A 25,919-nucleotide genomic window follows, 5' to 3' on the forward strand; every position below is an offset into this window, starting at 1 on the left:
CTCTGAGTTAGCATATTCTGCTTGTAACTTTTTACACTCATCTTTGAGTTTTTCAGATTCTTTTTCACGCTCCAATGTCATGTTGTCCATTAGTGTTTGAACTTGGACCAGTTCTTTCTTTAGCACAGCAACATCTTCTATACCAGGCCTCTGAAGCTGTGAAGCATGTTCATTAAAAATTATAGTGAAAAACGAAAATATGGTTTTACTACAAAGAAATCAAAATGAAAATAATCTTTAGTATCAATTGTTAGACTGCAAATGTTGACCACTGATACCTTTTTCCCAAAAAGCCTTTCCTCTTCCCAATCTTTGTCATATTTAATAGTATCACCACAATGTGAAAGAGAGCAAATTCACAATTATCCTTAGTGCTTTATTTGCTTTCTTTTCCTTCACAAACTGCACTCCATGGTTATAACAATCACTTAATAAATGCCACATTTTGAAGCATAAATGCCCCATTTTCTATCCTAGGAAACTGATAATAAAAATAAAGGAGCAGATGTAAGCATAATTAGGGTCTGTTGCTAATGGATATGGATATGCATATGGTTGATTTTATTCATATATTTATTGAGTGCTAAATAAAGGGCAGAGAGGCACCTGGGTGGCTCAGTCGGTTGAGTGTCCGACTCTTGGTTTCAGGTCAGGTCATGATCTCATGGTTCATCAGATCGTGCCCTATTTCGGGCTCCTCGCTGACAGCACAGAGCCTGCCTAGGATTCTCTCTCTCCATTTCTCTCTCTGCCCCTCCCCTGCTCACGCTCTCTCACTCTCTCTCTCAAAATAAATAAACATACATACATACATACATACAGGACAGAAAGGAGACAAGGACAGATCCAAAGTTGTACACCTTGGGAGAGCACTGAAGACATATAGTACCAATGACAGAAATAGTTGGGGAGGAAATACGATGACCTGATGCTACACTTGTTGAATCCGAAATGAAGCTAGAAATGCAATCAGAAGTTTTCTAAAAGTAGGTGGATTTATAAAACTAAAGGGCAGGGAAAGGTCAGGATCAGAGACGCAGATAAGGAAACTAGTAAAAAGACACATGATATTAAGATAGAAACAACAAAAATGTTAAGGTAATAAATTTTGTATCACACATTCCATTTTTATTTAAAAAATCACATTGGTATATGTGTAAAGGATAGAACTAGAGGGAATTTTCCTTTCCTTCATTTTACTGAAGCAATACTTTTAACATTTTTTCAGAGTATATATTTTTCATTTAGAAAATTATAAAAGTACATTTCAATAAGGTTTCTGAATTACCAGTTCAGTCTTCAGATCTTGAATTATAATTGTTTCTTTGTTTAATTCCTCTGTCAGATATGTCGCTTTTTGTTCAGCAGCTTCTCGAAGACTCCTTTCTTCATCATATTTTGACTTTATATCTAATTAAAGATAGTTATATAAATATTAGTTTTATGACATTAACTCTAGGAAAGGGTAGTTTTATAAATTCTTATCTATTACATTGCATATCTACATATTATTAATATGTATTAATGACATGTTATGTATGCATAACTACATATTACTAATATGTACATATTATTAATATTAATTCAAATTCACATTCCTTAGATAACCCTAAATATACAATAAACTTTTACTTCTGATTAAATGATAAACTTAAAATAATCAGATGTTTTTGTCTAAATTCCATACAGCACTGTCACTAATTATCATCTTAATGTATACTTAATCACATATAATAGTTTAACCTAAAAGCATGTAGTTAAAGAAAAAGTAATTGATTGCATAACCAAATGTTAAATCTAACTGTATTATTTAATTTCTTCAAAATGTTACTTGTTAATCTTTAAGCATGCCCCAAAGAAAATTCACCTTTTCTAAATTAGAAGAAAAATTCTACAGAGAAAATCGATCCTTTGAAAGGAAGAGGTGAGAGGACAAACAAAATAATTTATACAGCAACTCTATTATTAAATTCCAATAATCACTACCATAGTCTATAACAAATGTTTTACCACACCAAAATACAATACACTAAAATACAATGCCTTATTTCCAAGATATACAATGGCAAAAAGGTAACGAGACTCATCATTGGCTAAAAAGATCTGATTCAATTTACCTGCAATTTCAGTGGCAAGTTGGGCTGCTTTCTGTTCAAATAAGTCTTTCATTTGCTTAATATTAAAATTTTCTGTTTGGGCTTCTTCTAATTGTTGTTCCAAAGACTGTAGTTCTACAAAAATGTATCATAGCTATTTAAATACATAATTAATGCTAATTACATTTCCTAAACTGTTATTACTTATATCCTAATCATTGTTGTAGTTAAAGACAATCAACATGAAAAGAAAAAACAAAAAAAGAGAATCAACATGAGTCTATCATCCAGTTATAATTGGAGAATCTTCATATTTCAAGAATTAAGCATATCTGATTCATTTAAACACAAGTCATAATTTATAAATATATAAAACAAATTAAAGGAATATTTAGCATCATACTCAAATAATCTATAAATATTTGCTTCAAAAGTATTTTGCTTTTACATTTCAGTTATTTTCCTATAACCATCAACTGTCCAAAAAGGAACATATTCTGGCTTTCTAAATAAAATTGATTATATTGAGAAACAAAATTAGAAATGGTTTAAGAACAGGGAGCCTGGGTTAAGCATCAGTTAAGCATCCGACTTTGGCCCAGGTCATGATCTCACAGTTTGTGAGTTCGAGCCCAGAGTAGGCTCTGTGCTGACAGTTCAGAGCCTGGAGCCTGTTTCAGATTCTGTGCCTCCCTCTCCCCCTCCCCCACTCTCTTCCCCTCTCCTCCCCTCCCCCACTCACACTGTATCTCTCTGTCAAAAATAAACATTAAAAAAAGAAAGAAATGGTTTAAGAACAATCCAAGTCTTAAATAAAATAATTAAAATATGCAGTCAACTCCTAATACTCCATTCTCCTAAAGAGATTTCAAAAAAAAAGGGCGAGACAGATTTCAGAGGGAAAGTAAATACAACAGCTAACCTCAAAATACAAATCTGATTATTCATTGAGCACTCCTCCAAAGTCAATTACAAAGATGCTAGCTTCATCATTTTATTTCAAGAGAAAAAGAGGACATCATTCTTCAAACTAGATTTAACTTTTCACTAAAATGTACTAATGTGATATTTCAGAAGTTTATAACTTCAGAATATACAGAACAAAGAAAACACTAAGATTTTTATCAACTGATTAAACTATAAAGTTCACAAATAATATTCTAAACCTAAAATATGACTATTAGCTTCACTGTTTTAAAGCCAGAAAGTACAATCACAATACAAATTCATGTAGCAGGGATCAGAGAAAAAGAAAGTAAAAAGTAAAAAAGAAGAATGAGAGGGGTGCCTGGGTGGCTCAGACAGTTAAGCTTCTAACTCTTGATTTGGGCTCAGGTCATGATCTCACCGGTTCCTGAGTTTGAGCCTCTAGCTCTGCTCTGCACTGACCATGTGAAGCCTGCTTGGGATTCTCTGTCTCCCTCTCTCTCTGCCCCTCCCCTGCTTGAGCTCTCTCTCTCAAAAATAAGTAAATAAACACTTGAAGAAGAAAAAAAAGAAAAATGAAGAAATATCTGCTTTAAGCAAAGTTCAAAGTTACCTGCTGATGAATCAGCCACCAATCCATCAGGTTTAGACTCCTCAATGGAAACAAGACATAAACAAACGCATTAAAAGAAAAAGACAATACTATTATAATTGCCAATGTGAAAAAAGTCTCTACAAGCCACATTCTATCAGGTAAGTAGCAAGATTCTGATTAAATTTTGGTCTGTTCACAATCTTCCAGATTTCTAAAGTACCATTAGGCAGACTGGCATAATGATCTAGCTGCAGTCACTGGTTCTAAGAATTTTTTTTATGTTAACATATATTTAAATTATTGTGAATCTTATAATAGGTACCATCTTAAGTTCTATAAATTCAGTAAAGATTTTAAAATAATATAAATTATAATTATAAATATAGATTCTAAAGCCAATACTGAAGTCAGCAAATAAGAGTCAATACTATAATATATAAAAATCTGCAGAAGTGAAAACATGCCACGAACTATCACTACTATAAAGTTTGGCATTAAAAGCACAAATTTTTAATTCATGATTATAAATCATCTTTTAAAAAAGCAGAAATAAAGAATATATTCCATAAGGTTTAATTTATTATGTGCATTAGGAATAAAATACTATACTGCCAAGTCATTATTTCCACATTCTAAAGAATTACACATATCTTCAAGAGTTTAATAAAGCAACTCCTAGTGTATCTGACTTATTTTCCTATACATTAGATTTAGACATATTGGTTGCTAAGAACCATCAATATTTTAAATACATTTTCCCCAAGGTAAATTTCCTACCAAGGCAATTTCTCCTTGCACTGTGGAGAATTTAATTTATTAAATGTGAAATAGTCATCTCAAATGTGGTAAACAATTTCCTCTGTTTTCAAGTACAAAAAAATAATACAGCACATGTTTGATTATTTGTTAATGGCATTTATGTAAAACAGAGTAAATGAACTTTAAGTACTTTAGATTACTAAAAACCTCTTTCACAGCCTCAAATAGAGAAGCTGAGTAGTAATAAGACGAATAATATCTTGTTATCCATTTATTAGGGATTTTTTTTTCTAGTCCAAATGACAATTTTTGGTGAAAAAACAAAAAGGCAAAAAGATAGACTGAGAGTCACAATGTACTAAGATAACAGGCAACAGGATCACTAATTTATAAAAATATTAGAACTATTATTGAAGGTTATCCACTTTATTCTTACAAATGAAAACTACATTTAGTAAAATTTATTACTCTATGATCCTTCATGTAATTGTAGTGCAAAAGCCAATATAATTGTAATATAAAAATCATAGTTGGTTAAGACATTTAGAAAATACATTAAATTATGTATCAACAGAATCTTACTCCAAAGTAACCACTTTTGTTACCCATGATTTTCGTTTTTTCTACATATTATTTTTATATAAAGCTGTGTGTGTTTGTATGTATACATACACATATACATAAATACCTTTATTCTGTTTTTAAAAACCCAATACTGTTTAAAAAAATAACTAAAATTGTTAATACAACCATTTCCCCACATTTTCAAACAATCTTCAGTAATATTAACAGGGGTGCCTGGGTGGCTCAATCGGTTGAGCAACTGACTCTTGATTTCGGCTCAGGTCGTGATCTCACTATTGGCGAGATCAAGCTCATGTCGGGCTCCATGCTGAGAGTGCAGAGCCTGCTTGGGATTCTCTCTCTCTCTTTTTATCTCTCTCCCCCTCCTTCCCTCCCTCAAAAATAAGTAAACTTTAAAAATTTTTTTTAAAAAGAATATAAACAGTAAACAGTTAATAATAGTTCTTTCCCTACTAGTAGACAATTTAGTGATCTCCCATTTGTCACAACACAAATGCTCTGAAGAATCTCACTATTGTCTGAACCTGTATTTTTTAACCATTTAGGGATATTTCAGAAAATAAGAATAATGCAGCCTGGTATTAAGAAAAAAAAAAAAAAAACCACAGGTAACTGATTCTTAATGGAGCACCTTTAAGAAATAACACCTGAGCTTCCAAAATATTTGTCTGCATTCATTAGAATTACAAAGGCTATACACTGTAGGCTATTAAATACAGATAAATTCATTAGGAAGTTATTTATATCAGGCCACCTGCTTACAAAATGCTTATTTTTAACAATGAAAATAAACATCTAATAAACACACTTCAAGTATTTAAAAGCATTTACTTGCTGTTGCAGCCCTTGAAATTTTTCTAATTCTTTCTTTAATTCTTCTGAGTACCATTTTTCTTCCTAAGGAAAAAGAAAAAGATTTTTAATTAAATTTCAAAAGATTTATTATCTGAAACACTGAAAATACACAAATGTAATCATTTCTACTCTTACCTTAAGTGAAGCCTGAAGGTCTTGGACCTCTTGTCTAAGTAGTGTTAAATCATCTCTAAACATATATTGGAGAAAAAAGGAATTAATAATTAATGTTCTCTAACAACCTGGTCTCTTAATAAATCATGGCTAGTGACTGCACATTAATTTCTAGTTTTCGCAATTCTTAAAAAAAAAAGCTGCTTAGAATTTTATGTATACTGGCATATATATATAACCCTTAGAAAAATAATTTTATTCTGAAAGCTCCTCATTCATAAATGGAAAAACACTTTATCACAGAAATGATATAATCATTAACTGCCTTAGGCCAGAAACAAAATATCTCCCATTAAATTACTAACCATAAGGATCAATACCTTCCTATTGTAGTTAGCATAAAATCTAAACTCATTAACAAGGACTATACAATCTATACAATCTAGTCCCTGTCTTAACACTCTCCTGCTCATTCACTCAGCTCAAGCAACACTGGCTTCTTTCTGTTCCTTGAGTCTTGTCAAACTTCTTACATTCTGTTCTCCTCACCTAAGAGTCAGTCTGACAAGGAATGGTGAGCACACTCTCAAGGCCCTAACACAGGAAAGAGGTAAGATCACGTGCATTCACAATAGCATTACACTTCAAACCAATTGTACTGTACCGCTTCAGAGCAAGAGCCTCTCCTCCATGACTTGAATCATTACCAGCATCATGAACTACCTCATAGTGTTTGAAAAGTTCATCAGCAGACCCAAGTGATTTCATACACTGGGGACATATGAAACCCTATAGAAAGAGGGAGAAAAAGGTTACAAAACTGTGTTGAATACTGTAAAATAGCAATTTGTATGTTATGAAATACGGTCTAATGTCTTACACCAATGGTGCCATTAGTAAATTGTAACTTACGATGTTAAGCCCAAATTCAGGTATTGTGCAAAAGTACATCACCATCTATTCTGATTGAAGTTTACAAAATATAAAAAAAAAAAAAAAAAAAAAAAAAAAAACCCTTACAACTATCTTTTAGGTTGAGTAAATTGATGGCTAGAGTACAGAATTCTAATTTGAGAAGTTCTAACCTAGGAGACTAGTTGAGAAGTCTGCCATCATATTCCCACTCCTCTCTCTAGATATCCCCTTAGTAAAATAACAGCTGTTCCAATCTACTTCCTAGTAATGATAACCAAAAAATTAAGAATATAAAGCATTCTGATCACTGAGGGAAAAGGTACTGTATTAAATAACTCATAATTACCACAGAGTATCCACAATGCTTGAGTAGTATTCTAATCAGTAAATTCTTTGCTAACCTAAGATGAACACTATAAAAGCCTAAAATTAATAGACCCATAAAATATTAAACACTTATAAATATTCTCAGAATTATATGGTTATGGCATACAAGGTCCTACATGAATATTTCCTCAATGAGCTAATAATCACTCTGATGCTGGGGCACCTCTCACTCTCCACAACTATACTGACACTTTCAACTATTCAGATTTACCTACGTTCTCCAAACCCACCACGGTATCCCACATTTCCGGGCCTTTGCATATACTGATTTTCCCTCCAGCACTACCCTTAGTAGCTTGTCAAGTTTCTACATTCCCTATAATACACAACACACTGGAGCTTTTCATCCATGTTTCCCTAATGGCTACCGTAGTATTTTTGAACACACTCTATATTTTCTATGTTATATATTTATTTTTAAAATATGAATAAAATAAATTAACGACTGGCTGGCTCAGTTGTTAGAGCATGAGACTCTTGATCTCAGGGTGGTGAGTTAAAACCTCACATTGGGCATGGAGCCTACTTAAAAAATAGATAAAAATAAAAAAACAAAAATATGAATGAACCTGGCAGGGCAGAATTTGGCAAAAAGACAGAAGAGCTTTAACATCTTGCAGGTTATAAAACTTTCCAAGGAATAGAGTGAAGTAATAAGTACTCCGAACAAGTAAAAACTTAAAAATAAAGAAACTTCTCCTTAATTGGGTGCTATACAAATAGCATATATTCATTTATTTATGTACATTATGTAGCAGAATGAAGGCTCACTGAGTACTAGGGAATACTGATATGTAGACAAACATTACCAGACAGTGGTATAACATAAGTAAATATAAGGAACTATAGGAACACAGGAAAAAAAGAATCCAACTCTGTCTGTTGCAGGAGTTAGTGTTTTACAAAAACTACACAGAAACTCATTTATGTTATATGTATGTGTATATACACTGGACACTGGAATTGGGTACTGAAGAACGAGTAGGAGTCACTTGTCAGAAATAAAAGAGAGGCATTCTAACAAAGGTGTGGAAAGAGGTTTGAAACACAGACGTGCTGCATTTGGAAAACAGAGGTATGTTCTGATCATAGAAGTAGAGCGAAGGGCAAGGGCACAACAGGTTAGTGAACGCAATGATCACCTATGAAACTCTGCAATAAGCAAAGGTAGTAGTACTAAGTACTCAGGATGTACCTTTGCACATCTGAATGACGCCATTAGGCTCCAGAGATATTTGATGCGCAGCACTGTCTTTTGAATGAATGAATGTCCCCAGCCTATGTGTTAACCTAGCTCATGTTATGCTCTTTCTTCAAAATCATCTATTATCTACCATTATGTTTTAGGACGGCTCCACTTTATACCTAATTTGCCATTCTTATAACTTCTACTCAGTAACTGTTGCACCACAATAGTTAACATGCTTTTAGTGCAACAGCTATACTATTTAGCCGGTCATTTCTCTTTTGCATGTCAGCTTCTACTAGTATCTAGAAGGCAAATTTCAGAATGTTCGCCAGAGAAGCCACAGACCAATTACACTATTTAATCTTTACAACTTTGGCTTTTTGACTATTGTCTCTACTTCCAGATTTTGGGTCTAGATATCTAAAGATACCAAGAAAGCTCACGATCACATTAAGGTATGCCATACCTTCTTAAAGCTTCTAAATATTACCAGGTTAATACTCCAGAAAGAACTGATTCATCCCTAAAGAGAAATTTTAGAAATTCAGTAATATATATTTAATCATAGAAATATTTCACCTAAGTGAATTTTCCATATGATTCACCTAAATGAATTTTCCATGTTTAAATAACACTTTAATTTTGGGACATTTCTAATAAAAATAAATCTTTCTAAAATACATATACTTTCTCACCTTCTTAAATAGAAGATACTAAACTGTTGTTTGGTGTTTCAGATGCATAAATATTTATCACTGAACGGGTGACTTTTACTCTATTAATTCTGGCCTCTTTAATGTCTGGACCCACAGTTTATAGTTTTTTCTTACACCCTGTTTTGTCTTTCCACAATCATTTCTTAAAATTATTCACATAGTGGGGCGCCTGGGTGACTCAGTCGGTTAAGCACACAACTCTTGGTCTCGGCTCAGGTCATGATCTCGCGGTTGGTGAGTTTGAGCCCCGTGTTGGGCTCCACACTGATGGTGCAGAGCCCGCTTGGAATTCTCTCTCTCTCCCTCTCTCTGTCCCTCCCCCACTTGCAGACTCTGTCTCTCAGAATAAATAAACGCAGACAAAAATGTTTTAAAAATATTATTCAAGTGCTATTTCTAGTAATGCTAGCCTGACATAGATGGGAAGGATAAAGAAAAAAGCCTATCAAGACCACATCACTCATTTATAATAAAAGTAACATAAGCTCAGAGTGAATATCTGAGGGATGCCCCCTGAATACAGTGCATGATCTTTCATTCATGGGCTTTGTAATACTAATAGTGGATATTAAGAGACTGCTTCTCTATTTCTTCGCAACCACCTTCAAGGGTAGATCGATAACTTCCACAAAAATGCTGTTAGTAAACAGTAAAACGCTAAAAACAGCCAGCTACATTTTTCCCTTAATTATTCCAAATTTCTCACCAACTTCCAAACATGCACACACCCAGACATACACACACACTCTACTTAAGATTAAGCGATCTCTAATCCTTTCTCAGATACACTAAAGAACTTACCTTAACTTGATATTTATGGTATCCTTCTTATACCAAGTGCCCTTTCAGTTAAAAATAAAGTTCTTATTTAAATGACAAGTAGGTGATATTGTCACTTTTGATTTTGGCTAACCCATAAAGAAGAAAAGTTGGCACAAGAGGTATGAAAGACAAGTGGTAAAATGCTAAGGAGAGCTCCAAGAATCTTTTAGGTCTCTCTTTTTGCTTGCACCAGTTAGCTAGTTTAACCAGTTGTGTCTTCCTATATTGCACCCATTTTCCGTATCACCCTAGAAAATGTCTGGTTTAACTGTTCCCCAGTAAAGCTTTTCTGGGGTTCTCCTCAGGTTGAATCACCACTGCACTCTTTTTACAAATAATATTTATCACAGAAATTGCCTGGGATAGAGATCATATCTTTTTTTATATTCTTTACTTACCAAAATATATGATGCATAAGAAGTACACTACAAATATGCCAAATAAGTGAATGTTTGGTGAAATCCTTTCTTATATATATAATTGCCAGACAGAAAAACACATGTCTTTTTTTTTTTCTTTTGTCTTTCTGGGTACAAGGAGTTTCATTCTTTTGTGAGACTTGCAAAAGAATCAGAAAAGCTATGTTTCTCTTTGTTTTTAGATTATTGCAGTGATTTTCAAAAGAAAGAGATCAAGATCATCTAAGAAACTTTTTCCAGCCTGCAAAAGGGCAATACTTGCCCTCACTGGCTTCCACCCTCAGCCTTAGATATGGGCCGTCCCACACACTACAGAGAGACATTTGGATGATACACTGTTAATGATGAGTATGTGCCATTTGTCACCTTCCTCAAGTCTAGGGAGTCAAAACAAAGACTGAAACAATGGTACATCCAGGCTCTAATGCTGGATACTTTCTCAAATAAAAACAGCAACAATTAATATGCAAAGTCCTCTTTCTATATACGAGTATAAAGCATTTTAACCCAAAGCATTTTTAAATATGCTTTAATAAAACATTAACTAAATGATAAAGATACAACTTACAAATGGTGAAATCAGGCATCATTCACTTTATATTTTGAATTTCATGGCAAAATTTATGCAAAGATATTAACTTAAACTTTTATATTTGTTTACAGATTCACAAAAAAGACAGCTGCAAACAGTAAGAGCAATGAACCCAACTTCCCAAGAGCCTGCTTTCCTTATTGAACCTTCTTTTAAGCATGCATGATTAAAGCAATCCATATTCCCTTTGTAGCAGAAAAAGTTAAGCAACACCAAGGCAAGGAAAAACAAAGCTATTCTGCAACCCATAACCAAGCTGCTAAAGCAAAATATACAGGACCCACAGTAACACTGGAGTCATTAAGAAGTTCCTGTCCTCTTGTTTCATTTTCAGCGTGCACTTGCTGGTAATGCTCCGACAAATCACTAGCAGTTATACATCTTTTCATACATAATGGACAGATGAAACCCTGTGAAATAACAACTTTTAGGAGGATATACATAAAAAGTTATTTATAAAACAAAATACAGACAATGAAAACAGACATAACAGGAAAATAATTAGTATATCTCTTTTTAGTATACATAAGGGAAATTTTCAAGTAGTAACTATATACAAAAACTGAAAGATCTATCCAAAGTAGGACGTCTAAAAGTAGCTCCCATCCTTATGCTGGAAATTCCCATTGGTTCAATTTTTTTACAATTGCCAGTTGCTTTAGTTGGAATATTATTATTCTTTTTGTTTATGACAGTCTGTCCTTACTTATCTAAGAGCCATTATTGGCAAGTTAGCTTTTATTTTCGATCGAGAAATGACAGGCAGTTATAACAAATAGCTTTATGCGACATCATGTTCTCAACAAAAAAAGTCCTTACAATGAAAGCAATTTTTAGTCTTTACCATAATCCACTAGCCTAAGACCCCATATTTGCCCATAGCCGTAATTCCCAGTAGGGGACTCTTCCTTCTAAATTTATGAACCAAATAAAACCATTTTATGTCAATCTCCCCAATTCCCTATTCCTAACAGTATCTGTATTTTCAAATGTGGGCCATTACACTGATCTATGGTTTAATGTTTTGTCAGACAGGAAAGTAGAGGGATAAGAGAACAGAGGAACTGAGAGTATCGGAAAGTGAATAAAATGGAGAGTGTAGTGAAGGACAATAGGTTATAAATGCCATGGGTTTTTGTGTCAAAAATAATGTGGATTTGAGACTCAACCAATGCTAACTATATGACTTAAGGAAGTTACTTTACTTTGCTAGACGTCAACTTCCTCATCTATAAAATGGGGTTAATGTTAGTACCTATTCCTCTAGAGTTATCATGAAGTACATAAAATTCTTAGTCTAGTCATAAGGCATTGTTCAATAAATATTCTGTCATTAGATGTATGGTTAGAGAGGAAAGGAAATGAAGCCAGGAAAGGTTGAAAGACCAGAAGATAGGAATTAAAAACCTGAAATATTCAGCAAGGCCAAAGAAGTAGTAAGAACATGAGAAAGTTTTTGAGAAGACAGGTAGTTGGAAAGATACAGTTTTGACATCTCAGGTGAACTATTCTACTGCATAAGATGGAAGGTACTGCCATGAACTTGAGTAGCCAGAAAAAATTAATAAAGATCACTGGCATTGAAAACATTAAAAACTGGGAGACTTGGATGTTCCTTGAGTCACTAATGTCACTAAGGATATAACAAAGGAGAGGATGACTGTAAATAAGGACCCAAAGTGGGAGGGCAGGGCAGTAGTTAAGAGCTAGGCTTTGAATCCTGGATTCACACCACTCTTAGTAGATTATATGACCTTCAATTTCCTCATCTGTGAAATGGGGTAACAGTAACACCTACTTCATGGGGGGGGGGGGGTCTCATGAAAATTAAATGAGATAGTACATGCAAAGTGCTTATCATAGCATCTGATACAAAGAAAACATTCAATAAATGTTAGCAATGATTAATATCATTAATTCCTTTTGTTAACAACCCTTAATAAAGGAGATTAGCCAGAGGATGAAAGTGAGGAACGTGAATTCTTTCTTTGTGGTTTTCTCTTTTTACTGATGAAAGAGTTGTCTTCTAGGCAACCACAGTCCAAAGTGCTGGAACCACAGAATAGTAATTCCTTAAAGGAATGCATCATTTGCATATTTTTTGTGTCATGATAGCTTTGTTCTGCCTTTGACTTTACTAGTTTCTTCACTGTAAGTTTCCACATACAATATTCAATCATTCACTCAAAATGTGTGTACCGAGTGTGATTACTGTGTTCCAGCCATTATTCTACGGTGCTGAGAACAAAATGATAAAATAAGGCACAAAGTCCCATCCTCAGGAAGCTTACAGGCTTCTTGAAAAAGTTATGAAAGAAAGTAATTACATTTTAGAGCACACTAATCAGAAAATGCCAGTAGAGGGGCGCCTGGGTGGCTCAGTCGGTTAAGCGTCCGACTTCAGCCAGGTCACGATCTCGCAGTCCGTGAGTTCGAGCCCCGCGTCAGACTCTGGGCTGATGGCTCGGAGCCTGGAGCCTGTTTCCGATTCTGTGTCTCCCTCTCTCTCTGCCCCTCCCCCGTTCATGCTCTGTCTCTCTCTGTCCCAAAAATAAATAAAACAAAACAAAACAAAACAAAAAAAACCAAAGTCTGTACAAAGGTCTGAAAGGCCCTGCATAAGGTGGACCTGATTAGCTCACAGACCCAAACTCTCTTCACTCACTGTGCTGGAGCCACACTAGCCTCCCTGCTGGTTTTTCAACATGCCAAGCATGCTCCTACCTCAGAGACTTTCCACTTGTTCCACGTGAATGAAACATGGTTGTTCCAGAAACCCACATGACTCATTTCCTCACTTCTTTCAGTTCTTCCTGAGCTATGCCCTTCTCAGAGAAGTCTTCCCTGACAATCCTATTTGAAATTGCAACCACCCAAAACACTTCTTATGCCTCCTTCCCTGCTTTATTTTTCTCAATAACACCAGTTGTTTCTCTCTGTCCGTTTTCGTATGTTTGGGGGGTTTTTGCCTATTTCCACCTACAAGAATATAAGCTTTACCAGGATAAAGATTTTTTTTTAATGTTTATTTATTTTTGAGAGAGGAAGAGAGAGAGAAACAGAGCACAACCAGGGGAGGGGCAGAGAGAGGGAGACACAGAATCCAAAGCAGGCTCCAGGCTCTGAGCTGTCAGCACAGAGCCAGATGCAGGGCCCAACTCACGTACGGCAAGATCATGACCTGAGTGGAAGTCGGACGCTTAACCGACTGAGCCACCCAGGTGCCCCTACCAGGATAAAGACTGTTGACTATTTTACTCACTGTCATATCTCCAGCATCCAGAACAGTGTCTGACAACAATAGATATTTGATAAATAAGCGTATCTCAGAATAATCATTATCAAAAGGATAGGAAATACAATTCCCCAGAAGCACATGGAATAAGCATCTATCCTACATGTGAGTCAAGTGAAGTTTACTGAAAAAGTAATTATCTGTAATGAGACCTGAAGGATAATAAGGTATTAACCAGGCAGAAAAGTAAAAGAACAGGTAAGACATGGGGATCAGCATACAGATGTCCAGAGATAAGAAAAAACTTGGCACACCTTAAAAGCGGGAAATCTGTATGCCTGGATCAAAGAGCATAAAGAAACAGAACCATACATATAAGGTCAATTGATTTCCCACAAAAGCAAAAATTTAATTCAATAGGAAAAGGTAACATTTCAACAAATAGTACTGAAACAACTATATAAAAAGCTGTGGTTTCCATATCCATGTGGAAAAAATGAACCTCAACCACTATCCCATACCATACACAATATTTTAAAAGAAACCACAGACTTAAATATACACATTAAAATGAATTTTTTTAAGTACCATTGGTACACATAGGAGAAAGCCTCTATGACACTGAGCTAGGCAAAAAAAATTCATAGAACGACCCAAAAAGCACTATCCATAAGAGAAAAGGCTGACAAACTGGACTTCACCAAAATTAAAAACTTCTCTTTGAAAGACACCATGAACAAAATGAAAAGCAAACCACAGACTAAGAAAAAAACATAACATCACATATATCTGATTGTGGTGTAAAGTCGAAAATTGAGACCCAGTATTATGCACTCCTTTGTCAACAGGTGAGGGGAGAGCTTCACGTGGCCTAACTACAAGTTCCCTCCCCACTCTGCTCCCACAGATAGGGGCCTGCAGTCAAACACCCCTCCTCTTCACAGAGCCTGCGTATGCCTAAACAGCAGGTTTCAGTTCCCTGTCAGCCCACAGAATTATTCTAACAAGCCAATCATATGCTCCAGGAACCAAGGGGCACCTCATCCTCTTGATACTATAAACCTTGCCTCTCTCAGCCCGCGGTTGTTCATTTCGTTCCCGAGTCCAATCCTCATATGGCTCTTCATGGCATACAGTGTCCTCCTGGGCCATGAGTCTTTTGAATAATAAACTGCTGTTGACTTCATCTGTCCAGTGTCAGGTTAGTTTATGTTCAGCCATCCCTGTGAGCCCAGAACAGGAATCCTTCCCTAGCCAACAGGGCAAATAGGAGGCAATCAAACTATCGACAAGACTTGCACCCAGAGTAGATAAATAACTCTTACAATTCAATAATAAAAAGAGAAATAATCCAACTTTTAAAGTGGTGAGATTTCCAGTTGCAGACAGAAAGGAATAGATACACTTTTCCCTGTTCTTCCTGTTGAGCACACCTAACATCCCTAGACATTATATATAAAACAAACATAAGAAAACTCTGAAAGGTGAAGAGAAGGAAGACCAGCTAAGGATCTTGGGATCCAAGCACTGATACAATGATGAATACTCTGGGTTTTCTTTTGCATCATATATTCCAGACTGGGTGCTGGAGAAGCTGGCAACCTGGAAACTTCAGTGAGCGCTTACAAAAAAACCTGCCCTCTCTAGCCAAAGGAGCAGGAAAATGTGGGTCATCAATGAGTAGTTCAGTGGGTACTAAGGATGGAAGCCAGACTAGAAAGGGATAAAGAGTGAACAAAGACATCTCCTTCTGGCGATTCATTATACTAAATACTCTGAACAACCATCCTGGTGATAACTAAAGGATATAAAAAATCACTTATTACATTACATATTATACACATTACATGTCTGATATAAACTGAATGTGTATCCTCATATTGGAATTATGCTGAAGTTATATTGAAATCCTAACTCCCAATGTGATGGTATTAGGAGATGGGGTTTTAGGGAGGTGATTAGGTCAGAAGGGTGGAACCCTCAGGAATGTGATTAGTGCCCTTGTAAAAGATCTCAGACAGCTCTCTTGCCACTTCAGCAATATGAGGATGGCCACCTATAAACCAGGAAGCAGGCCCTCACCAGACACAGAATCTGCCTTGATCTTGAATTTCCCAACCTCCAGAACTCTTGAGAAGTAAATGTTTGTTGTTTAAGCCACCGAGTCTATAGCACTTTTGTTATAACAGCCCATACGAAGACAATATTACACATTATCTTAAATAATAAAATATGACATAAATATCATATGAATAAAGCAAGGTATTGCTTTATTTCTATTTCTTTTTTAAGTTTTTTATTTTGAGGAGGGGAGGGGCAGAGAGAAAGGGAGAAACAATCCCAAGCAGCTTCTTCACTGTCAGTACCAAGCCTGACATGGGTTCAGTCTCACAAACTGTGAGATCATGACCTGGACCAAAATCAAGAGTAGGACGCTTAATGGACTGAGCTACCCAGGTGCCCTTCTGACTATTTCTTTAAAGTCCCAGAGACATTTCAAATTCCATATAGATGGCTGCTAAGGGCACAGAGTTAAAACCTAGGGTTTGTACAAAGTGGGATGCCAAGGTAAAAGGGAAACAAACTGAAAGAGAGACTGATAGAAAGAGACAGAGAGAGAGAGACAGAGAGAGAGATAGAGATCACCCAAGACCTTGACAAATATGTACCCAAGCACTGGGCATATGAACCTCTAGAGCAGTATTATATGCCAATAGGAATAATTCATGACATGGGTAAAAACTAGTGGCAGGAGGGACAGAAAATAAAATGAGAATGTGAGAGAATGGAATCCAGAGCACAAGAGAACGGATTGAAATTTGATAAGAAAAGGAACTGTTTTCTGTGTACTAAAAAAAGAGAGAACAAAGGTGCCAAGTATAGCTTTGGACATTCAGCCAATACTTCCTATGATATAGAAGGTGACTGAGGGAAGATGGGAGAGGGTAGCACACACGAGAGATGTGAGGATATAGAAGGCAGTAAAACTATCTCAAAGAGTAGGAAAATGACCCTAAGAAAATACAGCAGGATCACCAGGCACTGCTCACTACGCACTAGAGACTCTTTTTTTTTTTTTTTTTTTTTTGATCCAACTGAGGTCAACAATTAAACTTGCTCTTAATAAAGTTCAACTGATACTTTTATTCTCACTCTCATGGTCTTTTAGATCTTCTCAAGGTTAATACCCATATACATGAAATCAGATGGCCAGAAAGAGGCAAAACAGGGAGATGAATGCATAGAGACAAAACCAGAAATACACAAGACAGAAAACAGACTCACCAGCAAACAGGTGTGGAAAGGGGAGCACAGAAAAGGGGAACTAGGTAGGCAGTACAACTGGCCCAGAAAGGGGCAAGTGACAAAAACTGTCAGAGCAGAATGTGAGTGCATCCATATCTTAAGGACATTATTGGTGGTTTTTATGTTCTTCTCTTCCCTTTTCTCATTTTTCTATAATGAGCAAACAATGTTTGTTAAAAATAATTAATCATAATAAAGCAAATACTAAGGCTAACTTCTCAAAAATATTGAGTTCTTTCTTACTTTCCCCATTACTTTTTAATAAACTATGAAAGATAAAAGTTCTTGCAAAGTTGTAAAGACAGCAAATAATGTATAAACTTTATAGATAAGTTAATCTAATTTTTCATTAACTCAGTAGTTCATGCCAGTACAAACACTAATTAATTGGTAATTTTTATAAACAGATGTCAAAATCTTCCTTAAGTTCAGATGACATTAGCAATGAAGACAAATTAACAATATTAATTTTCAATTTTAATATACACTTTCTTAGTCTTAGAACTAAACACCGTATTTTTCTAGAAGTGTGACTCAAAAGTCATTTCAGTTTGTAAGAAGGATGAGACCTTTCCTACGAAAGTTTAAATTACTGACCACTACTTCAAGCCTCTGCTCGTTTTCCTTTAATAATACCAAATTTTATTGCCAAATTATTATTTCCATACCTCTGAAGAGCTTTCATTATTGACATCCACTGTGTTTATAGGAGCAGCTGATGAATCTAAATCAGAACCTTGAGAGCCAACTCTCCCAGGAGTCTGAAACAGAGAAGAGAGAAAAAAAATTCAAAGTAGGTATTAATAATATATTCATAAACTACTTAATAATCTAAACAGTAAACAGGGCTAGCCTTACACATAAAAGGAGAAGACAAATACCACTAGCAGCTATCCTTCATTGCAGAGTGTGCCCAATACTGTATCAAGGTCTCTGTATGCATTCTCTCATTTTTAGTCTTTTTAAATTAATAAAAAGCTTACATTTGTATATAGTGCCTTAAGTCTTCAACTCACTTTAGTCATAATGACATCTCTGAGAGAGGAAGGGTAAATGTTATCTCTAGAGATGAGAAAACAGATTCAAAGTGGCTAAAAGACTTCTCAAGATTGTACTGTTAACAAAAATCAGAAAGAAGACCTTAGAGAAAAACTGAGAGCTTTCCCCTAAGATCAGGAACACAACAGGGATGTCCATTCTCACCACTTTTGTTCAACATGGTGTTAGAAGTCCTAGCCTCAGCAGGCAGACAACACAAAGAAATAAAAGGCATCCAAGTTGGCAAAGAAATCAAACTTCCACTCTTTGCAGATGACATGATACTCTACATGGAAAACCTGACAGACTCCACCAAAAAACTGCTAGAGCTGATACATGAATTCAGCAAAGTTGCAGGATATAAAAAATCAATGTACAGAAACCGGTTGCATTTCTATACACCAATAATGAAGCAAAATAGAAAGAGGTATCAAGGAATCGATCCTATTTACAATAGCACCAAAAACCATAAAATACCTAAGAATACACCTAACCAAAGAGGTAAAAGATCTGTACACTAAAAACTAGAAAGCTTATGAAAGAAACTGAAGAAGACACAAAGAAATGGAAAAATATTCCATGCTCATGGATTGGAAGGACAAATATTGTTAAAATGTCAATATTACCCAAAGCAATTCTACTTATTCAATGCAATCCCCGTCAAAATTCTTCACAGAGCTAGAACAAACAATCCTAAAGTTTGTATGGAACCAGAAAAGATACCGAATAGCCAAGGTAATGTTGAAAAAGAAAACCAAAGCTAGAGGCATCACAATCCCAGACTTTAACCTATATTACAAAGCTGTAATCATGAAGATGGTTTGGTACTGGCACAAAAACAGACACGGAGACCAACGGAACAGAACAGAGAACCCAGAAATGGACCCACAAATGTATGGTCAACTAATCTTCAGCAAAGCAGAAAAGAGCATCCAATGGAAAAAAGGCAGTCTCTTTAGCAAATGGTGCTGGGAGAACTGGACAGCAACAACATGCACAAGAATGAAACTGGACCACTTTCTTATACCACACACAAAAATAAATTCTAAATGGATGAAAGACCTAAATGTGAGACAGGAAACCATCAAAATCCTATAGAAGAAAACAGGAAGCAACATCTTTGACCTCAGCCACATCAACTTCTTACTTGACACATCTCCAGAGGCAATGGAAACAAAAGCAAAAATGAACTATTGGGACCTCATCAAGATAAAAAGCTTCTCTGCACAGCGAAGGAAACAATTAGCAGAACTAAAAGGCAGACTATGGAATGGGAGAAGATATTTGCAAATGATATATATCAGATAAAGGGTTAGTATCCAAAATCTATAAAAAACTTACAAAACTCAACACACACCAAAAATAAATAATCCAGAGAAGAAATGGGCAGAAAACATGAATAGACACTTTTCCAAAGAAGACATCCGGATGGCAAACAGACACATGAAAAGACGCTCAACATCACTCATCATCAGGGAAATACAAATCAAAACCACAATGAGATAATACCTCACACCTGTCAGAATGGCTAAAATTAACACCTCAGGCAACAACAGATGTTGGCAAGAATGTGGAGAAAGGAGAACCCTTTTGCACTGTTGATGGGAATGCAAATTGGTGCAGCCACTCTGGAAAACAGTATGCAGGTTCCTCAAAAAATTAAAAACAGAACTACCCTATGACCCAGCAATTGCACTACTAGATATTTATCCAAAGGATACAGGAGCACTGCATCGAAGGGGCACATACACCCAAGTGTTTATAGCAGTGCTATTGACAATAGCCAAAGTGTGGAAAGGGCCCAAATGTCCATCAATGGATGAAAGGATAAAGAAGATGTGGTGTATATATATACAATTGAATATTACTCAGCAATCAAAATGAATGAAATCTTGCTATTTGCAACAACGTGGATGGAACTAGAGTGTATTATGCTAAGCAAAATAAGTCAGTCAGAGAAAGACAAATACTGTATGATTGCACTCATCAATGGAATATAAAAAACAAACAGATGAACTAGGGGAAAGGAAGGAAAACTAAGATAAAAACAGAGAGAGGCAAACTGTAAGAGACTCTTAAATACAGAGAACAAGCTGAGAGTTGCTGGAAGGGGGTGGGGGGATTTTAAATGGGTGACGGGCATTAAGGAGCACACTTTTCAGATGAGCACCAGGTATCATATGTAAGAGATGAATCACTGGGTTCGACTCCTGAAGCCAAGACTACACTGTATGTTAACTAACTTGAATATAAATTAAAAAAAAAAAAATCTAAAATGCTAATCTTCTGATTCCTCTTGCATTGCTCTCTCTACTACACCAACTAAACTACAATCATTTGAGGGTTGCTAAAAAGATCAACACAGCCCATCCATCTGCCATTCATGCCAACCATTACCAATCTGTCTCTAATACTTGATATTCCATCCCAATGATGGAATCTGGAGGATTCCATACAATCTGGAGGATTAAAGGTCTTCTTTTTCTCCTATAACATCATCATTCATTACTATCTAGATGTTACCTTAAAGGAACTGAAAATCTAGTAAAACAATGGGCAAGATTCAGAGCACAACAACTAACTTAATAATCCTCAGCAAAAAAACATTAATGGTACATACTATCATTATTTCCATTTCACACGAGAGAAATGAGGTGTGGAAATAAGTAATTTGCCCAAAGTCACATGGCTAATTAATGCAAGAAAGGATTTTAACTTGAGCAAACCAGCTCATCATCACTAAACCATACTGCTTCTCTGCTGGACATCTCCACTGAGATGCACCGTAAGCACCCAAGACTGAGAGCAATTCACTACACATTTGTCTCAACAAGCAAACATCCTATTCATAACTATTAAATACTTAACATAAAATGCCAAGTAAGGAAAAAGTGATACTACTTTCAAATTCATCCATTAAAATGATTATAAAAGCTGCACAGAAAAAAAAGAAAACATACACACTGTAATTATAATTGTGTACAAAAACTATTTATATGAGAGATTCAAAGGATATATATCCCAAAATATAAATAATGATTTCTGTAGCAAAACAGTTATGGATATTTTGGTTTTTAGTTTTTCTGGTTTTGGTGTTGCTAATTTTTTTTTTTTTTCGGAATTTTAGATCCATAGTCAAATTACTTTTACAGTGAAACTTTTCTTGATATTAAAAAGAAAAAAAAAAAAAGAAGCAAACCTCAATAGATGATCCACATTCCTGTCACATTTTCCCAAAATGTAACCTTCTAAAATGTTCTAAACTTATCCAGAGTCTGTCTTTATTGTGTTCATTTAAAATCCATAAGATTCTCATGTGTTAACGATTCTACCATCTATTATCTACCCTACTCTAAAAAACATAGTAAGATTCTTTCCCAAAATGGTATGCTTGAGACATGAATTTATAAATAAAAGTCAGGTATCTGGATCTGATGACAACTCCTGCATCTGAGAAAAAAAGAAAGGAGCTGAATGGTGAAAAAGTTAAAGAGCCTTTAAATTACATACTTAATATAAAGAACTGTATAAAACTAGCAATTCATTTTTGACCCATCAACATTTCAACAGTTTCATCCCACAAGAGGTTTAAAAACTAGTGACCCCATCCTCAAAAGCACTGGAAACAAAAGCTGTACCTCCCAAGAACTACATTTTCCCCATTTCTGTATCCTTTATTTTTCCAGAGTAGAGGTGGCTTTTCTTCTGGGATTTACCTTCCCAGAAAAGTAAGCAAGTCAAAGATATAACTACATAATCCTACTACCACCAGCAAAAAAATCTTTTATCAAGTTTGCCAAAAATAGTCCTAGTAAACAGACCTAAGTAAGCCCAAGAAGCCTAGGGAGTAAAAGGAAAGAACAGGGGACTAGCCATATTTTGCTAATCCATAGAATATAATGCAGTTATTAAAAACAAACAAATAATAAAAGAAGTAGTTCTGAAAGTGCTGGTACTTAAAGATCTCCAAACTATATTAAGTGAAAAAAATTCAAAGCCAATATGAAGACTATGATCATATCTGTATAATATTAATGGATATATGCGTCAGAAAATTGTGGAAAAATACAAAGACACTATTACCAGTGTTCCCTAGGGAGGGGACCTTCTACTTTTCATTTCACACCTCCTGTATTCCTAATTCTAACTCCGGGCTGTCAGCCTCAAACTTCACATAAAACTTGTCTCTTAAGTCCTTCTTACTTGCTCTAAGTCTTCAACCTTGAAAATGGTCACTAATACTCTTTATTCTCACCTCCATTATAATTCTAACACCTTTAAACTTGTTTCATAATTCATTTTTGCTAATTACTTTTTTTTTTTTGTCCTGAAACTTCCTTCTTATTTCTCTGCCTTCTTAAAACAGAATATATCCTGAAGGAAGAAAGCTTACTCAGACTTTTGCAATAATATGACCTAGAAAACTTATGGTACCAATGACTTCACGGAAGCTTCTCTATCCATCATACAACCACATAAAATAATAGTAAGCTTCTCAGGACATCTGGCTGGCTCAATCGGTAGAGCGTGTGACTCTTGATCTCGGGGTCATGAGTTCCAGCCCCATGCTGGGTGGAGAGGTTACTTAAGATAAATTAATAAATAATTTTTAAAAATGGCAAGCTTCTTTGCCAACATACCACATTTAACTAACTCATTTTCATCAGCTTTCAACTGAGAACAATTCCTATTTTCTGAAATGTGAGCAATTCCACCTAACCTGGAACCATCCTACAACTTTAATGAGTAAGCAAATACAATCACTCATGTTGTTAAATTATTAATGCTAAATTGAGTGCAATTCCTATTCAATTTGTCTTTCAAAGGGGCTTCTAAGAGGCTATCCCCCGGTTGTATCTAATTTCAACCCTCTCCAAAATTTCCTAAGTACTAACACACAATATACTTCTGAATCCTAAGTCTTTCCTGGCTAACATACTGACACGCAATACTACCCTATGCCAGAGACGGGTGTCAGAAGCATATATTTACCTAATGCAACTGGCTCCTATTTTCAGCAGCGCCTATTAAGTGTTCCAAAAGCAAAAGTCCACCTAAATCTAGGAATAGTGATTCAGAATACAGAAGCCGGAGTCTCACAGATCTGCATTCATTCCAGTTACCCACTAAGAAGCTTTGTAGATTTATTTAACTTCTCTAAGCCCCAAATTCCCATTTGTAAAGTGGAACTAATAATGTCAGCCTCACAGAACTGTTGTAAGAATTACATGAAATAATACACTTAAAATGTTTAAAACACTGCCTAGCATTTGGTAGATATACTGTACATAGTAGTCATTCATATCATTAAGACAAGAAACAAAGTTTAAAAGTTGGAAAACATCTCAGAAATTATATTCCAATTGTATCACTTCATAGATGATGAAACTAGCCCTAGAAACTAAGCTTACTTGATTGACATCACTCTGGTAATGGTAAAGTTGCAATTAAAACAGGTTTCCCAGGTCCCAATTCAATATTCTCTCTACTAACCAAAATATTTCTTGGTCATCTGTCTGATCCCCATCAAGACAATTTCTCTAATCTCAACTTCTTCAAGGAAGAATTACAGGGACAGGACAAGATCACGGGTCCTTCCAGCTCTAAAATTCTCATTCCATGATTCATTTGAGTCCTAAACTGGCTAACTTAAAAGCACGTCCAGGGGCGCCTGGGTGTTCGGTCAGTTAAGCTTCCAGCTCCTTTTTGGCTCAGGTCATGATCTCACGGCCCATGAGATCAATTCCCATGTGGGGCTCTGTGCTGATAGCAAGGAGCCTGCTTGGCATTCTCTCTCTTTTTCTCTCTGCTCCTCCCCTGTGCTCCCTCACTCTCTCTCAAAATAAACAGGAAGAAAAACACAGAAACAATCAACCATATTTCCAATCTCTATGTACACTTTACTTTCTTATGGACATTTTCAAAACTCTAAAACTTTTACCAGTTATTAATGGTTATGTGAAACTAACATCTCTCAAAAGCAGCCAATCAAAAAGAAAAAAAAAGAAAAAGAAAAAGGCAGTCAAATCAGTAAGAGACTGAGACTATTAAAACTAATTACAGATAAGTTATTAGTAACTAAATTGGGCTTACAGACATCATACAATTAAGTCAATATTAAGTAAAGGAGTAAAGGTATTTAATATCCAACATTTTTTAAATATCTAACATATAATCACAATTGAGCTATACATTTGAAGCAAATTTAGAGTATCAGGTGTTTTGATTCAAAAAATACAGATAGGCAGACACAAAAATATACCAAAATAGGGTTCAAAATCTAGTTTTAAGAAGAGGCCACTTTTCAAGGCACCTGGGTGGTTCAGTTGGATAGCGTCCAACTTCAGCTCAGGTCATGATCTCACAGTTCGTGAGCTCGGGCCCCACATCAGGCTCTATCCTGACAGCTCGGAGCCTGAAGCGTGCTTCAGATTCTGTGTCTCCCTCTCTCTCTGCCCTTACCCCACTCACACTGGTCTCTTTCTCTCAAAAATAAATAAACATTACAAAAATAAAAAGAAGAAGCCACTTTTCATTCTTTAAGTCTTAAAATCTGTTGAGGGAACTGGGAATGGTGCTGATAATAAAACCTCCCGAACAGAGCATCAGTGTGCTCCACTCAAAATCCCAGCAAATGGTCTTGCATGGTACTTTAGAATCTAACAAATTCTAATCTACTGACTACAGATTCCTTTTCTAAGAGATCTATAGAGGATCCGTTTAAAGAAGTAGAACACAAAGATAATAAAATTAAAATCCATCCTGAATATAATCATGTTTTATGACACAAAAATCTCTAAGACACACTATCCAAATAGCAGATGATTCATAATCTGGGCTCCCAAGGAAACAGACTCTGAGGCCCTGAAAACTACAAGCAGTTTTACTGGGCAGTGCTCCCAAGAACACCTGTACGGGCACAGGGGCAATATGACAGGGCAGAGAAAGCAGACGAAAGTACTAATCAGTAGCACAGTTGTAACAGTGGCCTTAGTTAATCCCACCAAGAGTCCTAAAGCTGGATGGCCCTTCACAGAAGTCCCTAACCAAGGCAAGAGGAGGATTCTTTGTATTCTCCACATCAACCAGTAATGAAGTACAGGCTGTTTCCAGGAAAGGGACATAATCTTGGATCAGGCAGCTTCTTTCTGTTAGGGCAACTCCCAGAGAAGGATGCAGCCAAGAGCCATCGGCAGCCATGACTCCAGGCAGCTAGGGGAATGTGACTCCATCTTAAAGGAAGATCTAGGTGCTGCATCAAAGCATCTACTGCAATGAATGTCCCTTACTTGCATCTGAGATACTTATAAAGGGCTACACGCTGGGGGCAAGGAAGATCTCAGTAGAGAAGGGGACCTACTATCTTCTG

General features: G+C 35.8%; 1 protein-coding gene across 5 annotated transcripts in view; it reads right to left on the reverse strand.

The window, feature by feature from the left end:
- EEA1 (early endosome antigen 1) overlaps window positions 1-25,919 on the reverse strand; it is a 114,857-nt gene that overhangs the window by 75,211 nt on the left and 13,727 nt on the right. For 2 of the 5 annotated variants that reach the window (XM_043562090.1, XM_043562089.1), the window contains exons 2-10: window positions 18,181-18,273; window positions 11,256-11,381; window positions 6,596-6,720; window positions 5,953-6,007; window positions 5,794-5,859; window positions 3,637-3,676; window positions 2,118-2,231; window positions 1,289-1,410; window positions 1-156 (exon numbers count right to left, since the gene is read on the reverse strand). In XM_043562090.1, coding sequence (XP_043418025.1) covers window positions 1-156; window positions 1,289-1,410; window positions 2,118-2,231; window positions 3,637-3,676; window positions 5,794-5,859; window positions 5,953-6,007; window positions 6,596-6,720; window positions 11,256-11,381; window positions 18,181-18,273 — 897 coding nt within the window. Of the gene's footprint in view, window positions 157-1,288; window positions 1,411-2,117; window positions 2,232-3,636; window positions 3,677-5,793; window positions 5,860-5,952; window positions 6,008-6,595; window positions 6,721-8,888; window positions 9,027-11,255; window positions 11,382-18,180; window positions 18,274-25,919 lie in introns of those variants that run through there. The other 3 variants (XM_043562092.1, XM_043562091.1, XM_043562094.1) reach the window with 2 other exon arrangements.

The sequence above is a fragment of the Prionailurus bengalensis genome, chromosome B4 (assembly GCF_016509475.1).
Source record: "Prionailurus bengalensis isolate Pbe53 chromosome B4, Fcat_Pben_1.1_paternal_pri, whole genome shotgun sequence".
Classification (NCBI taxonomy): domain Eukaryota; kingdom Metazoa; phylum Chordata; class Mammalia; order Carnivora; family Felidae; genus Prionailurus; species Prionailurus bengalensis.